Source organism: Dermacentor silvarum, chromosome 8 (genome assembly GCF_013339745.2).
Source record: "Dermacentor silvarum isolate Dsil-2018 chromosome 8, BIME_Dsil_1.4, whole genome shotgun sequence".
In the NCBI taxonomy this organism is placed as follows: Eukaryota; Metazoa; Arthropoda; class Arachnida; order Ixodida; family Ixodidae; genus Dermacentor; species Dermacentor silvarum.
In genome coordinates, this window is record NC_051161.1 from 10,079,472 (window position 1) to 10,097,719 (window position 18,248).

At 46.0% G+C, this 18,248-nt stretch overlaps 1 protein-coding gene across 1 annotated transcript in view; it reads left to right on the forward strand.

Annotated features, from left to right (window-relative positions):
* Positions 1 to 18,248, forward strand: part of LOC119460608 (plexin-B-like) — a 213,812-nt gene that overhangs the window by 170,624 nt on the left and 24,940 nt on the right. The window contains exons 19-20 of the mRNA XM_037721629.2: positions 11,614 to 11,750; positions 17,232 to 17,408. Of these exons, the coding sequence (XP_037577557.1) occupies positions 11,614 to 11,750; positions 17,232 to 17,408 (314 nt within the window). The remainder of the gene's footprint in view (positions 1 to 11,613; positions 11,751 to 17,231; positions 17,409 to 18,248) is intronic.

Consider the following 18,248-nt stretch of genomic DNA (forward strand, 5'->3'; position numbering starts at 1 on the left):
AAATACGGCTCATGGCGATCTTGTGAGTAAGAAATGAAAAAGAAACGACGAGCTTTGGGAAATGGCGCCGCGGCATGCCTTGCGGATGTCCCAAATCGAGTCAAGATAGAAGGCAAAGGTGCACCAGGTGGTGTCGGGAAATTTAAATACCGTTGGCTTCTTGGAGGTGTTTGCAATGTGTTTCGGTGTCGCTACTCCCCATTTGGCTGGCGACATACTTATTTGACTGTCTGTGATGTACGCTTCCTCGTTTAGTTACTATTCTATTTTTGAAGGGACGAAAGACGCGAATGGTCTACACAAAAATGAAGAATATACCGACGTAAGTTTAACTTCATTTGTGTATTGTTGCTGAAATACTTGCGACAGATCAAACTTGATGCAGATACTTTAGAATTTACGGATCAAAATACATGCTGGTAATAATTGTACAAGACAAGGAGAACGGTCACTGTTACTATGGCCTTGGTTTCCTGTAAATTATGAGAGCGCCCACATTTAATTTCTTAGCTAAGGAAGCTTCAGGATCCGAAGCTTTCTACAGGCGCAGAAAATCACCGAGAACACTAGCGTATAGCAGAAGAATCTGCTTTGTGGCAAAATGTCTGCTCTCAAGTTTGTTTGCTTGATCGGTGAAAAAATATCGCGGGGCACGTGGTAGGTGGCCAGCTTGGTGCACAAATTTAAATCTGACCAGCGTTGTGAAAGCTGATATAGAATGGTCACTGGCTTTATTCCGAATTTGAAGCCTAGATGGCGCATAAAAAATTAAAAGGATCACGGAAACACAGGACACGCGGCGCGCATATATATTTTGTATTGGTAAATATTTTCAAACCCAGCAACGGGTAGTTATTAACCCAGCTACACTTTGGCTTTTGTATAATCTGAGATACCGTGATCAATTGGTGCGCAATCAGCCAACGCTGCCATTTACAGAATAGCCAAAACCAGACAAGTCACCATCCGATCGTACGGGGTAACAGCTTCGTAAACTTCACTCCTGAATAAATGCCACACCTGACTCGCAAAGCTCTGCATGGTTTCGGCTGATCATGCTACCGGCATCAGTTTCAGTAGCGCCAGTATTGGCAACAGTATTTGAGAGAGCCGTGAAACATGAAGAGAAGCAGCATTGCTAAAAGATCAACAGTCTGCTCGCAGAGAGATAACGATCGAGAAAAAAGCAAGCATTTAGCTTACAGACCGCTGCACGGTATTACACAGACAGAGCAGGAGACCGGAGCCGCACACCCTCGTCCATGATCGTGGTGGGCTACGCAGCACGACGTGCTCGAAACACAACATCGCGGGCGCCTCACTCCAACCAAGGCATGGCCCCAACGCACGACCGAAGATACAACGTATATCCACACATCTCCTCACGCTTGAGCAGTTTCGGCCATGCTTCACCTCACAGCACAAAAAAATAAAGGAGGAAAAGATACGAACAAATTCTCATCAACTGCGTCTTCTCATATATGTACAGCAACGCTTCCTTATCGGCCGATATACGGGCGTTCCCATAGAAACTCTATCCCTCGTTCCTCTGCGCTCGGAGGTTGCAGGGCGTGCCGAGGCTGGTAACGGGAGCAAAGAGCAAAAGCTGGGGGCGGCGCGCAGGGGGATCTACTGGGGTTTCGGGGGCGGGGGTGCGCCCGGAGGCTTAACTCTCCGCGGAAGCCAGTGTGCCCAAGGGATCTGCGGCAACGCGGCCGAGATGAGCGACGCGGGGAGAACGAGCCGCGGAACGCGCGGCCGTGATAAATGGCTCATTAATTGTTCCTGTCACGAAGCGCGCCGAGCCAGAGGAAATTTGCTTCCCTGATGCCACGAGGAGGTTGCTCCCACGTTCCGCGCGTGGCTTCGTCGCCATACAGGAACGAATCACTGGCCGGAAGCCGTGTGGAAAACTAAGCAAATGGCACAAGCGCAATTTCAGATCCTGCGCGTGCTCGCGCCAGTGAGCGTCCACACGTTTCGTGACGCCATGATGAGAGTTCTCGAAGCGGCTCGAAGGTCGCGAACATTGGGGAGAATTTTATTCGTCGCGAGGCACGTCGCGATTTCGCCACCTTTCGCGCCATCAACTTGTTCCTGGCAGCCTTGTTACCTTCGTATTCCCTACTATATTGCAAGACCGGGGTAACGTAACGATTCTACTCCAATTGCTTCCTTTTTCGCTCCGTCAGTGGTGCGAGCGCTGCTCCGCCTATCCGTTATCGCCGTAATCTTCAGGCCGTAAGCGGCTCCGGGTAAGAAAGGAATGGAATCGAGAGACAGGAATGCTTACGTTACATCAAACCAGATTCTCTTGTGGTGATGACTGAGAAGAAAAAAAGGATGTGTAGAAATGCAGCGAGGTTAACCAGAGGTAGTTCTGGTTGGCTACCCTGCACACGAGGAAGGGGGCGCGGGAATAAAAACAAAGAGGGCGCATAAGGGGGAGAGACAGAGGGGAAAAAAGAAACACAAACCACCTAGCACAATCCTGTAATGTAGCAGGCAGTGTTGTTAAAGGTTGTCATGTAGGCCCGCGGACCTCAAGAACGTTTACAAACTGTATAGATATGCTAGTTTTCATAGACTAGAGAGCAGCAGTTAATTAGGGAAAATTTTCATGTGGAACAGGTTGTGCATGCTGTAGTGTTCGTGGGTACGAAGCCGTCTGCACACCCCGAAGAGTACATTTCTGAGCGATATATCGAAAGCCACAGCCCGCGTCGTAGCCGCTACTCTAGCACACCGTCGTAGTTACTGTGGCTGTTTACTATCGCGCGAATGATGTATCCTGTTTCTAATAGAAGTAATCTCGGCGTAAGCCTCTATAAATAGCGCACCCAATAACAGCGATAAGACTAGACTTGTACTGGACAAATCACACGTAATTATTTACTTGTAATCTATTACACGGTTTTGATAATTTTGTTATTTAACGATTACATTTTTTTACTCGGTAACGCTCACTGTAATTCAATTACGTGCAATTTGTTATTTTATTGGCGAGACAAGCTGTAACCGGCGATGCAATTTTGGGAACCAGAATTTGGTCGGAACTACAGTAGAACGCGCGAGATCTAGCCATGCAGCCAGTTCAGACAGGCGATACTGGGAGCTCAATATTTGTTCCCTCGTCTTAACGATCCACCAGACATTGGCCGTCGAATTGAAACGGTGCTCCATAGTGACGGCCACTTAGGACATTAATGCCAGGATATTACCTACGGAAGATACAGGTTTTCACTGGCGCAACCAGGAGCGTCTTCTTCAAGTTCTAGAAACACGTACTTCAAGCGGACCCACATGCTTGAGCAACGGCAATCCTTGTGCGCTAGGGGTCCGTGCTTTCCAACAATGTCCTTGTCCCAGGCCGGCACATCGAGCGAGGTTTCAGTGTCCCTGCTCATGTCTTCACGGGAAAGTGTGGCAACACGACCAATAAGCATTTTTGAAAATGAATTGTTCGTAAAAAGAAGCAATGTGTGAAAGGCTGCAGAAGACGCACCGAATGGGTCAGGCCAGCTCTTTCTCTTCACGGTAGGTGCGCAATGTTAATGAAATTGCTGGCAAAAATAGCGCAAAAGTAATCTATTAGTTCTGAGTAATTTCTCGATTACTTTCGTGGGGCAGTAATAGGTAACTGTAATCAATTACATTTTTGAGTGAAATTTTTGCATTGTAATCGGCTACTACTTTTTCTGAAACCTGTAGAAGTCTGGATGAAACGAGGCCCGACTAGATACGCACAACGCCCACGAGGACGTTCAGTGGCAAACCCCTGGAGAAGTTAAGTTTACGAACTTGCTACCGTTACACGGTTTTCGAGCAATTATTGCGCCAAGCGGCGTCATCGAATTAGGCCTACCAACTTTTCGTGCCAGAAGCTATATATCTTGCTAAAAAACTTTTGAAGACATACTGGGAAATCAGTCAATACGTCCCAACATTCGCTGTTTATTAAGAAATCTTTCTTCTCTTGTGCAATAAACCTCAGCTGTCATGTAAACAGATACAAATTGTGAGTCGCATATAACATTGCAAGATAACTAAATCTTTTGTAAGTTTTATTGCGTTCAAAAAATGACCACCGCTTTGTATCGCACTGTCCGGTCAATGCTTCAGAGTGACGCTAACGTATCTGAATTATTTTAAAAGCGAAGCTGTTAGAGTTTCGCAGCCGTATTCGTGCGGCAAAGGCCGGCGTGCGACGGCGTGCTCGGTATGAAATAGCAAAGCAACCTGCGTCTGAGTGTCAAGCTTTTGCTTTGAAACGTAATTACCAGTAACTCTAAAATAAAAGTTATCTTGCGTACATATTGCACAATTAGACATCTTTCCGCGGTTCTTTCGCCAGTAATCTGAATTTTGTTGCTCACGTCGTGGTTTACCGGCTGGATCCATGTTCGAGGTCAGCTAGGAGTTTCTACGGCTTCGGCATTATTGAGCAGCGAGCAACGCAGTCTCGGTGGGAGCCCAGAAGCAGCCGCATTACCAGGGTGTCGGGTGATGAATCTCAAGCGTACGATTATGTGCGAAACACTTATTCCTACGCCACGTGTCCCTCCGTAACAGAGTGTCGTCTACTAGAGCATAATATTCAGAGCAGTGTATAACTCGAAAGCACGGCCACCAGGTTGAAATTATATCGAATAGTGTGTACAGATAGCTTCCCGTCAGTCTTACCAAGCTCCGTGCCTAAAGCGACACTACAACGTTTCTTCGAATGGGGATCCCGCCTTCATTTCACATGAATAACGAAACGCAATAACTTAAAGCGCCTTAAATAGGGAAACTGAATGCAGTAAAGTATTTTTTTCAAGGCTATCTCTTCATTCATAAAACAGGGAAATGTTGATCACAGACAGAGAAGGATGAACTCCAATCTTTTACTTCTAACAATTCGCACTGTAACACCGCACGTCTCTGTAACGTAACAGATTCAAAAGCGCTTTCTCGTATTTCGGCTGTCTCTTCGCACACAAAGCTCTCAGATCTTCCACTCCGGCTCTTTCGCACCTGAGGCAGGCAATTAAATCCTTTTATCGATAAGCAGTTCACAAGACTCGAGAAAGCGCCGTAAAAATCCATGACGTAACCAGTAGCTGATGAGGGGACTTCAACCTGCCCTTGCCACCCGTGTTTCATCGCGCGTCTTTGGTGGAGCCTCCATTCTCGATAAGTTTGATTGTTTCGGTATTAGAGAAGTGTTATTTATAAATCAAGCTTAAGTTTATATTCCTGTGTAGTGTATCTTCAAGAGCCAAATCGGTATGCGCCAAGCACACTGCGGTTACCTATGCGACAGGTCGGTAGTTAAGGATACGGACCCTCCCTCTACACTTGGAATGCATTATTTGGCTGTAGTCGGAAATGTCAACTATTTTGTCGCCGGTATCTTCACGAACTATGAAACGAACAATAAGGAATAAGCAGCATGGAGTGAAATGAGCGCACTCCTGCAATGAAGTGGTTTTCACAAACGTGCGTAAACTGTCAAACGAATAAAGGCCCAAAACGGAAGCTAAGCAAAAAACCAACTCGTTCGGTGGTTTCTGAGATTACACGCATGTCACTGAAAACACCACGAATAGAAATTTAAGACGGTGCGCTTAACTGCGTGCGCGTGCGTGGGTGCACGAAAGACAGAAAGGCGCTCTTTTATGGGTGCACTGGAGAAGTTTGCCTGCACATCTGCCTAGCAGGGTAACCCAGATGACAAGTGTGATACATGGGAAATAACATTTTGGGTCGATAAGGAGGAGGAGGAGAGAGAGAGAGAAGGCAGAGATGTTGACCATAAATGCGTCTGGTTGGATACCCTACTCTGGCGAACGGGAATGAGGGAATAGAAAGATGAGATAGGGAGAGGAGGGGGAAAGACGCAAATTCTTAGAAGTTCATACTGTATACTCGTCGCTAGCATGTGTCTACTGGCGTCCTCTCTGGTGCGATACGGTAAATTACGTTTGTCGCTCAGCCCATTGGAAAAGTTCTAGTTCATTTGTGCTCCCTCTGTGTTTTATCAGGTCAGAACTTTCAGAGCTGTGTTAGATATCATAGCTGGTTGCTGCAGTTTGTGTTGATATGAATAATTCACCAATGCATAAATGAACGAAATTTCTGTTGCATAGTTAGAGAAGAGGGACAAATGCTTCCTAGGAAGGACTTGTGGATGTTTGCTGCCAGTGTCGTGAAATTCGCTGGACCTAAATAGTTAAAAAACGCATGCATTGGGTTTGGCAAGGGAGAAACCGACATGCGCTCATGGCTTCATGATGTTGTCACGAAAATAGTGCAGGGTGCAAGATACAGCAAGTTTAATCGGAAGCGTTGTTTAACAAAGCAATAATTCTATAAAAATCAATGCTGGTTAGAAGGGCAAAAACAAATGAGCTCTACGTTTCGATCATGCGTGAAAAGGCGCAACAACGCAACATGTAGCTAAATGTAAGCCGACACTGCTGTCAAGAATTCGCGCATGGATGATAGTGAGTTCTCGACCACCTTTACCTAACGTAAGAGCTTGCTAAAAGTGTTTGGTTTCTTATAGATTATTGCTATTTATTTCATCATGTAAGGTCGAGTAAAACCGGTTCCGAATATCCGACACATATTCCAACTAAGGAAGCGCTATACTTGGATCAGGGCGTATTACTCTTTTGCATCCTTGCACCAAGGGAAGGGAACAAACAGGTGCATAAAGCCTGCTTTTCCCGTGAAATGAAAATCGTTCAATAAAGAATGGTGCCGCATTTGATGGAAGGCTCATATAGGAGTTCCATAGAGGTGATGGTGGACACTGGTTGCCTGCCATCGCTCATGGGTCGCTATTGTGTACGCGCAAACCTATTTGTCGGAAGTCGACAGCAAATAACCAACTCCATCATTCACTCCGGGGGTCATCAGTCATCCGGATCATCACCCGACGTTCGTTCAAGAGCACCGTCATGACCTGCATTCCTCTTGATTTAACGTTAATAATCCATTCCGCGCGACGATGCGACCCCACAAAATATATCGTGTGGTTCCATAATTTTCTCTTAGGACCCAAGCGCGTCTCGATGATTGCAGTAAGGTGAAAACCTGGGAAGTAATCAACGCATGGCCTCAGCGTGAACCACTATCCTCTCGGCTGCCAACTCCGCAAGCGGCGCACCGCGATTGCCAGGAGCACATCAAACATGCCGACGATGAAAAGCCGGCACGCCTGAGCGTAGTACATATACGCCCTGTCATCGGCATATCACACGGCCCTGCGCACGCCCATTCCGCTGGCGCCAAAGAACAACTATCGGGCAAACTTGGAAAGCAAACCCAACAGGACGAGCAAAACATTGGACCCAGCGATTTCTTCTTTTAATATCTGTTAATATTATCACGGCAGTGAAAGGCATCACTGGTTGTGCCTATATTGACGTGGAAGAAAGAGTGCAGTGGATGCTCCGCGTGGCGGCGCGTGCCGTCCTCTCATTGGCGAAGCACTGCCGCCATGTTCCTTCTATTGGGATCCTCTCTTCCTCTGTACGGGGCAGTAGTAATAAGCTCTGCTCCCTTACTGAAGGCAGCAGAATGGCTAACTCATTCGTGAGAGCGAGCGCAGAAAGAAAAGGAACGATCCATCTCGGTCCTCATCCGTCATCCACGCCTGGGATTCGAGCGAACGCCCCATTGGCACACGCCCCACGCGAAATAAGGCGCCTGCGGGCAGCAGCAAGTGAAAGCGAAAATGCTAAAATTCCTTTCTTCAATCCCCACACTCCTTTTGGCATTTTGTTTCTTTCTCTAGGTACGCGGGCGCTGCAGCCCCACCTTGGGTAGAGCCATACGCTGCTCGCTGATGGTTGCTGAGCTGTGGTAGATTAGAAAAGAACCACTCCGCACATATCTGATCTACCTCTTCTTTCCCCACAGGATTTTATTTTGATATGTCCTATACATACACGACACGGGCAACTTTGTGTTTGGTGCTAAGAAAGTAGCTGTCTTTTTGCCCCGTCCCGCTGGACAGGAAAGGCAGATATCTGTCGTGGGAGGAAATAGGTTACTCCCTCGAAACATTGAGGAGAGGTTCGCCATGCGAAAGACAGAATTTTAGCCATTGCCTGGGTGTCTGCTTACTGTATGTATTCGTCTGACAGCCAATCTTACTCGACACTACGTTTGAATTTCACCCTTGTTGATACTGAATTGCCCAGACCTTGGCATGCATTACCTTAGCATGTGCCTCAGCATGTGCTACAGTCTATTTCAATAACGTCGCATTTTTTTTTTCTAACACGTTGTCTTTGCAGACATTAAGCTCTAATCCTGGGGTTTGAGCTTAATGTACAGGCCCTTGAGAACCGGGCGTTGCACGAAACTCTGCTCAACACATGGAGCCATCTTCCGTTGTACAACGGCACTGTCTAAAAGAGTAACCCAAATTAAATTAAATTATTGGGTTGTAAGTGCCAATAAGTCATGTTATTTTTATGAGGCATGTCGTAGTGAAGGACTACGGATTTATTATGACCACCTGTGGCTGTTTAACGTGCACCTAAATGCAAGCAATGAGCGTATTTGCATTTCGCTCCCATCAGAATGCGGCCGCCGGGATCGAACCTGCGGTCTCGAGCTCAGCAGGGACACGTTATATAGCGACTGGGGTATACGCACTCGTCGTGAGGTTTTGGCACGGGAAACCTCAATATTTATTTGTTTCTTTTTAATCTTTGTTTACTTTTTTAGGGGTCTACCATTTAAGAAAACGGAATAAATTAATTGCAGCAGACCGCAAAACAAGATCTTTTTCTCAGCCAAGGAACTCCATCCGCATGCTCAAGTTGATCCGCGCATGCGCGGGAAGCTGCTTTTATAGACGATTTTATATTCGATTCATGGGCACTGACATGTTGGGCTGTTACACAGACAATTTATTAGTTTTATGAGAAGTTAAGTCACGTAACATGGTCATGAAACGCTGACCGCATTTATACAACTGTTTTCATGCTTGCGAATCGATTGTAGTACCGTAAACTTCGTTGTTAAAGACAGAAAACAGAAGCGTTATCATCCCGATATGGCGGCACCTAAACGCTTCCGTAAAATGGTATGGCATACGTACAACAACATACTCCTCATCTTTGACTGACGGGAAGCAAATTCAGACTGTCGACCACGTCATGCCCACGTTCAAGAAAGCCATGGCACGTTCTTTAAAGGTGTCGCGAAATGCCGTTTCTTCACGGCGCTGGCACCGCGCGCGCGTTGAAGCATTGTTCCGTTATCGACCGGCACGGAACGAAAGCACGAGCCCGCTCCGCGCCAGAGTCGCGTTGAACGTGGAGCCGCACCCGCGCCAACGAGCGCAGAAAAGCTGCCGACTCGGGCGCACGCTTCGCCGGCCCATTGTCGGGCACCGCGCGCTGTGCACGCTTCCTGCGTCAGCACGCCTCGTGTGCGAGTTATCGGCTGAGAGTGCGGCAAAGGAACGGCGGGAAAAAACTTTGCATTCCTGAGAACTTGTACCCAGTAATAACAACCCTTGGCTTCTAAGAAAAGCGAAAAGGGACAAGGAAAGGCAGTGTTGTTAACGAGAAGGGCGTGGCAATGATAATATTTAGTTCCTATACTCATGTTCCAGAAGAGGGAAGCAAATGGAACGAATGCTTCCGAAGTAATGCATACGCAGTTGGAGAGAGTCACGGGTCTACACCTTGGAGAGAACTATCAGCCCTATATGCGGAGAGAAATAACGGAAGAGGCGCAGGGGTCTGCTGCAAGGACACTGGACACTGGTCTGACGATATGTCAGATACGCGGATTATCGAAGTTAAGCAAGTTTTCCACATGACCGCGTGCAGGAACGGGGCGAAGTTACCGAAAGTCATGCCTCGGACAGTCAACGGGAGCCTAAGGACGTCTTCGTGCTACTCATATTGGGCAGACACACTCTTTTTTTTCATTTTAAACCAGTTTCGATATACTCCAATGTAAACACATTGGAGCAGAATGAGCCATGGTTTTCCATGCTGGAATGGCAAACATTAAGATGCTGATAAAAAATATCCTTGTTCGCCGAGGCTATCAGAAAAACAAAGGACAGACTTAAAATATATCCAAGCTTGTATCATTTAGTGGCCATAAGGAGTTAACTCGAAGGAGTTCGTCTCGTTCATTACTCTTCTGTGAGTGGCTCTTCGCGAGTTTTCTCATGTCTCTGACTGTTGCGGAACGCTGCAAGTTGTTTCCACGTAGTAAGTGATACAGTAGTACAACTTTACGTAGTACCTTCTAAAGACATTTTTGTTCACTTGACCTTCCCTTTCTCCATTTTGGTACTTGATTACAGCACTTAAGGTTGTCCCCAGTATTTACAAATCGGCACTTTATATACTCTAAATATTATCTCTGAATATTTTTCATTCTACCAAATTCGACATTACATAGCCGGAAAATTTAGCAGGACATTATTAAGGGCTTTCTTCTGCACGTAATGACGGAACTAAAGATTCCTTCAAGGCCTTAAGATTTTGTTGCACATTGATACCTTCGCCTCATTAACTCATTGAAATATTTGTCATATGGACGTAACGTTGCGTACTTACAAACCTGGCTTCCTCGGATATAACTACATGTCCCCGTAAAACATACTCAACCTAAGATGTTGAAAGGTTTGTTTCGTGTCAAGTGAACTCAAGAGTCAAGAAACTAATAGTCAAGAGAATATTTGGACGATTGCCACTCATTTGAGTTTATCCCCACCAGGCGCTCTTGCGAGTGACGCCAAAATAACGAGCAGTGGACGCATGTATCGGCAGCGCTCTGCTACCGCGCGCACGCTCTTGCTGAACTACGGCGCAGAAACGTAAACCGGTTCTACAGCATGCAGTTGCATTGCATCGGGCATTCGATTTCGCCAGCGACGCATGTTCCGGGGTGAAAAAGCAACCCCTGGCCTCTCTTCCCCGGCGCTCGAACTCGTTAATGCTGCCTCACCAGGCGTGAATGCGGCCTCGTTAGGGACGCAGACGGGGTGGGAGAGCTGCTCCGCGCATTCCGAACGTGTGCGTCATGGAACGCTCTTCCTTGCCGCTGCGCTCTCGCTTGACAGTGCCTTTGTTGCGTGTCGGCATGAACAGTGGCAATAAATATAAACGCGAACAAGTATTCCTACCACATCAGCATTTAAAACACAACCAACGCACACAGTCACGCACCCCGTATTGCTGCCATTCTCGAAGACCAATTAAACCACCATTTGTAACTTTCGTGACTATTAATTCAGGCTAAGTTTTTGTTAGGGGTCGTGTGATGCATCAGGACTGCGATGTGCGCATGCTACCGCAGACGACAAAACGTGTGATGCACGTCTGATATAAGCATTCAACAGTACTTGCCGCGACGGGACTCGACGATTCAGCTCTGTTTAAACGTGTTATGCCCCCTCCCCCCCCCCCTTTCTTTTTGTAATGGAGAGGAGATGGGGCATTTTATTACTTCGGAAGAAGATTGTTGTTGCTAGATATTTGTATGTTGAAACTTACGTGCTTCACCCATTTACCTGTCTTAACTGACACTTGTTAGAAAACACACCTGTGAAGTATGCACAATGACACTCTTGTTCATTCGCAGCCAGTGGAGCTGACCGGAGTGCAGCCCCGCGTGGGACCTCAGTCGGGCGGCACTCGTCTGTACCTGAACGGAACCAATCTGAACGTCGGAAGTCACGTTAGCGTTTATCTGGATGACATCGTGTGCCACGTCGAAAGGTGAGGATTAGTCCCGAGCGAGTTTAACACGTGGGCTGCTCACGCGCTCGGAAACCACTAACGGCGAACTTTTAAAGAAATCGGTGCGGCATTGCCAATGCCTCTGCCAGGGTTCACCCGATAACTTACCTCCGACATCTGTGAGCAGGAGATACAGCAGCACTGGCCTTCTCTCACGACGCTCTAGGAACGACAGCCACTTCAATGCCGTCCAGCCTCAGGAACATGGCAAACACCTCACATGCCGCAAATATGTATCACTCACACCCAGCAGCCACCCTGCAGCCCCTCGTCGGTGTGTTAGCCGCAGAATGACGACCCTCGTTGTTTCGGTTGATAGCGAACACAGGCGAACAAGCCCAGATGATTGTGCGTATCCCAGTGGCGCCAAAGCAAGCTGCGTTCGTGGCGCCAACGTGATCCGCTGGGAAGGTTTCTTTTTCGTTTTTTTTTCTCTCGCTTCGGTTATGGGCTATCAACGTATACTTTTAATGCTCTGGTGACACGGTGACGCTGATATTTTAGCCCTGCGCTCACGAACGAAGGTTTTATATACGCCTAAAGTCCCTATATAAGAAAAGTACCGCCATCTACTCTTTCCTCCGCCACCTCCTCTCCTAAAGCGCTTGCTTTTTTTTTTACTTTTTGCTTGCGAAAGCCAAGTCGACGGTGGCGCACCTAGAAAGTCTACGTTGAAGTTTTCAGGCCGGGCGCGCGCCGCCGCCGCCGGCGACTGCGGCTGCGCAGAGGACTTTCAACATGGCTCTGAGGCGGAAAAAAACGAAATATAAAGAAGTGAAAAGCGCGCGCTATCATTGTCCAATCGGAGATACAGGAGAGAGAGAAGCGGCGTTGATCAAAGGATGGCGGTACTTTTCTTATATAGGGACTTTATATACGCCAACGCGGCAGCCCCACCTCGGGATGAGCTTAGCCGCCCATATAGAGGCTAGAGATAAAGCGATACGGTGCTCACTGGTGGTTCCTGAGCTCTCGTAGACTAGAAAAGAACGAGTGCAGAAAAGGTGCCGACTAGGGCGCACGTTGCACAGGCCCATTGTCGGGCACCGCGAGCTATATGAATGTTTTGTACGTCAATGCGCCTCGTGTGAGAGCTTATTGGCGAATAGTGCAACAAACGAATGACAGGGAAGGAACACTGCATTTCATTTATAGTTTTCTCCTTGAATTGAAGAGAACATTACAGAACTGCCGGGAACATAAGGGACCAACGGATGGAAAGCACGAAATTGCAATGTGACACTGTGGGCAATGTGTCCAAACGACGTTTAGGCACGTTTGGGTAGCCCCTGAACTGCACTGCTGGATAGGAGATTTAACGCACTAGGACATAGCTGCCGCTAAGAGGACGCACACGAAAACATAGACAGGAAAAAAAAGAAAAAAAAAACAGTCACGACTATTGTTTTCCTTCGTGTTTGTGTTTTCGTGTGCGTTCTCTTAGCGACGCGCAAGTATCACAGCAAGTACCAACTATAGGTGAAGATACTCTGAGACGCAGCGTAGCTGCCTTCCGCCATATGTAGTCACGAGTGGTCGCCTGTTTTGTCTCCTTTGTCCGTCCATATTCATTCGCGTTTAGCTACGCATCAATGAGCTCAACACAGTGGCCTCCGGCACACATCTGCCCTGTGTCAACCATGCTGCCTTTACTCTTCAAAAAGCGTTCTACAGCCAATACAGAGGACAGAGACGAAGTAGATGACGTAGTCACTTTGCTCTGTAGAAAAATTCAACCCATACGAAATAGCTGAGATTTACCCTGTTATGATGCGAAGTCCTTGTTTCTGGTCATCCATTATTCAATGCGCAACACTGCCACGTTGGTCAAATGCGGAGCAGACTTATTCCCCTTGATTTTGCTTACTAGAAAGTACCAAGTCAAAAGAAAAAGTCGCACATAGCTTACAGGGTTTCATCACCTCGGCCTAATATTGAGCGCCGTGCTTTTCAAGGAAAATGCGTTTATAGCTTTTGTACGCTTTCACCTAGTCTATAAAGAAGGAGCTAGAGTTAAACGCAGAGTGCGGGATAAAACGAGATTCAGAAAGAGGAGGTCGCCTAATTTCGTTAAAAGGTTCTTTGCCTCGATGACAAGTCTAGTCACGTAGCGTCGAGAATCAACAGATGACGGAGCCCCCTCGGTGGGTAAGCTTTGCGAAGAAAAGAAAAAAAAAAGAAAGATGAATATAAAAATGTAGAGTTAAAATTGGGCAGGACACTTGGGACTTTCCATTTGCCCAAAGGTGCACAGCCTCAAGATTTGATTATGGCCGCCCAGTGGACGGAACTGTACCGCCGCACGTTTGTTCTTGGTCGGAGGGAGCGCACTCTAATTCTTACTTTACCCTCGGCCAGGTGGTATACGTACATCGACCCGCACTTTGCTGACGAAGTGTTGCCACTCGAAAAATGCGTCCTCTGCACTCGTTCTTCCACATGGTCTTGCGTAGAAGGTCAAAAAAAAAAAGATCTGTATGCAGCTGAAAAGAGTATCACCTGTACAGAAAATAATGTATCTAAGCTTTGGTCACAACAGAAACGTATAGTAAGACGGATGCGTTTCCAACCCAGCAGTGTAGCGCGGAACCCACCTGTCCCAGTACTTTTGAGGTGACAGAGGCTTTTCGGACAATTTAATCGCAATCTGCAGGTCAGATAGGCCTCTCGAGGAAAAAAAGAAAGACGTTTTATCGTTGAGCTTACTATTCTGTATATCACAGTTTTGGCTTGGACGCTTGTGTTTGAGCTTTTCAGTTTACCATCTCCCATAAAAGTATGATGTCTGCCTACTAGGTAAATCCTTACCGTGCGTTGGTCTGGAGCCGTTATCTCAAACAGCAGTTGTATAGGTTCAATAGAGTGTGTACTTTCACCTGTGTCACAATTTAACCCTGTTATAATGTACACGTATGAGGCCTGCGTTCCTTTTAGCTCTCTATCCCACTATTATATCGTTATTATATTTTGGGTCCTCATGATTATAACATTTAATATTTGCCTACTCATTCATAAATGCACGTTTCAATTAATATGAAAAACAATAATAAAATGGCAATAAGGGTAACCAAAGTGGCATTCGCTCGTTGATTGAGGCCGATTATTATGCTAGGAAATGCGAGTTAAAGAGAAAGACAAACAGACATGTGTGCAAGTGATGTCCACTCAATCATTCAGAGCTTTGCGGCTAATAAACCAAGGCAACACAGAACTAGCCAGCGATGAACTGTTATCAAAATTATTTAGGAACGTGTGGTGTTTCCCGCCATAGGTTGCACGAAAACTCATGGTAATAGTATACGGCATCTGTGTGTTCAGGGTGGATTACATTTTTCCACCAGGAACTGAATGCCCTCGGATTTCTTTATTTCGTCGTTCATTCGCCCACAAAACAATCTGAGCGAGAAGCCACATGCTATAGTGCCTTATACAGGCAACACCGAACCACGACGAAGCTGATTGAGAAGAGCGGACCGATATTTTAATGGGCCCACATCTCTATCGAATGGCAGTTTTGTAGCGATTAGGCCTGAGAACGACTACAGGGGCGCTGCGAGCGGCGCTCGCGTGACGTCAGGGCACGGAATCGCGCCTGTGGTCTGCTGCCGTTCAAGCGCTGTCCGTGCGCCTTCTGCAGTGTTTCCGTTTGTTCGCTGTCGTTCTCTGTGCTTGTATACTTATAACGGTCATCTCAAGTACATTTTACGACATCTTCATTCGCGCAAACTTATTCGAAGAGCTCATTTCCTAGACGACAATTTATTTCTCAAGGGCAACGCTGCAGTGCCAGCCGAAGGAGCTCAGACCAGCCCATTGAGTGTTTTTCATGCGCGGATCTAGACTTTGCAAATTGAGGGTCTAATAAAAAAGCATAAATACCCCGTGACTAATAAAAGCATAAACGCATAAACATAGCACATAAGAATCCAGTAAGAATACCATACCTACATATGACTGCTACATTTACCTTGATTTTAACCCATTAAAACGTGTTTGCTTATGACGAGTAGCGCATGGTATAATATCTAACTTTTCATTTCTTCACAGAAACGCTCGGCAGTAACACGAGGACCTGGCAGTGCAGTTTAGATTCAACCAGCTTCTCAAAATTAGGCCGTTCTTGACCGGTTAATATCAAGTGGCGGTAATTTGAAGTAAAGCTAATTGAGGCTTACAGCTATTTGCAGAATACGCAAAGGAATGTACCAATATTTATTCACTGTTCCGTGCTACACGTTCAACTCACTTGTGCAATTTACTGCTGCTTGTTTCTTGAGGAACAGACATCACGAATCTGTTTGGCGAACTGATACAGGCTGCTCGGCCTAAATTGTTTAGTAAGATATGTCTTTTGGACCGTATGGCTGCAGCTAGGAAGAAGCCGAAACCTCATTCATTAGCAGTATGAGGCTTATTGAAGATATCATTATTCCCCTGTGGAGGTCAAAACTCAAGTGAATTAATTTGAGGCTTATGGTATGTTCTCTATGAGGCGGGTATGTGAGTTTCCCTTTTATGTACTCACGAAGCGAATAGTTCTCAGTTTGTGTAGTTAGACAACATACAATCGAGACATGGTGAGGTAGAAGGCGTTTGAATTTTCCTCTTCACCGCAGCCTAAGCTGCGCTGTATAGCGTCGAGTATACCTTAGACATTGCAATTGGCGCTTAAAGAACTGCTTCATGGTTTAAATTCGAAGTTGTAGTGAACTGATGGGTTTCGTGAATAATGCGTGCCTCGGCATAACCTCAGTCGGTAGATTTAGTTGCGTAAGGGGTGTGCCATAATGTCGATAAAGGCAACTGATCGAGGGTCACTATGAAACATTTTCTCGCGTGCAATTGATTGGCTCTCGATCTTAACCAGGAAACTGTTCTATCAGGTGATTGATGTTATGGTATTCGTGAAGTATATACATACTATACATGACGCGCCGTCGTGTTAGCAGCTATGAGCAATGCGTTTTCTGGGTGCCTGTTTCAGAGAACGGTTAAAGTATTAGCAAACGTTTTCATGCAAAATGCGTGCCTAACTCTTCCTTTTACGCATTCATAAAGTAGCCATATTTGACTAGAACAACTCACCATAGTAATAAGAACCATCACAATGATTCGCTGTGCAGTTTCCTTCTAACACCCATTTATAATATTGACATCAAATACCAAGATTTTCTTCCTTGTAAAATGCGCTGTCTCTCATAGCTAAGAGAATGTTAAGTGTTTTGTGGAGCATCATGCACAACTTCGTGTGTTGAAATTGCTGACATTCTTTTTACGCAAAGCTTATGGACAGACACTGCGCATATACGCATTGCAAAACCAGTAGACCCCCTCAATGCTACAGGCTTTTTTGAAAAGAAAAGCCCGTTTGATCAACCAGATAAGTGTTAAGCTGTCTGGTAGTTCTGGAGTACTTAGCATATGGTGACACATATCTCATGCTGTGTATATCGCTCGCAGGTCTCTTGCAAGCAGCAGCCAGATCAGTTGCCGAACGTCCAGGTCTCCGTACCCGTCGTATCAGGTCTCCCAGCTGATCCTGCGCATTGACGGTGCCAACCTGACCCTGAGCAACCCATTTTTCTACACTGAGGACCCTTCTTTGCACAGGATTCAGCCGCTGAAAAGCTTCCTCAGGTGCGCAGTGCAGAATGATGTTTTACACAAACGACTACTACTTTTCACACGGCCAACATGGAAGTGTATCATAATTGCACATTGTCACATACATTAAAATGGATCCATTATAATATGGTATTACGATGTCTTCAAAGCATGAATGTCAGCATAAAGAAATACATTTTAAAATGTCGCGAACATTATAGGTACAATATAGACAAGCAAAATTACACAAGCGATAAAAGTGCATAAATTGTTATAGATACTATACACAGAGTGTTTCACGTAACTTCAGCCAAACTTTATTAAAAACTATGCAAATGGAACGTAGCTGGACCGAACCAAGGTAATGTTGTCTGCCACCTCTTGGAGATACTCAGATTATGTTTTTGCATTCCGCCTAAGTAGATGATAAGTCTTAATTTATTAATCAACTTCTCAATTGTTATAATTAGATGAAAAGTGTAAATGAGCTAGTTGTAGAGCAACATGAAAAACTCCCGATACAGCTTTCTGTTGCCCAATACATGCTACATGAAAGTGTTTTTCCGAGCGTGAAAGAAGCCCGCGAATACACACAAAATTTCCGTGCGACTGGCCGCTCGAGGCGCTTTGCGTGTATTCGCGAGCATCTTTCACGATCGGAAACACTTTTATGTAGCACTTATTGAGCAACAGAAAGCTGTATCGGGAGTTTCTCATGTTTCTCGAAAGTTTTCTCATTTACACTTTTCATCAAATTATAATAACAGAGAAGTTGATTATTTAATTAAGGCTAATTAGCTAATTGGGCGGAATGCAAAAAGTAATCTGAGGGTCTCCAAGTGACGGCAGACAACATTACCTTGGATCCGTCCA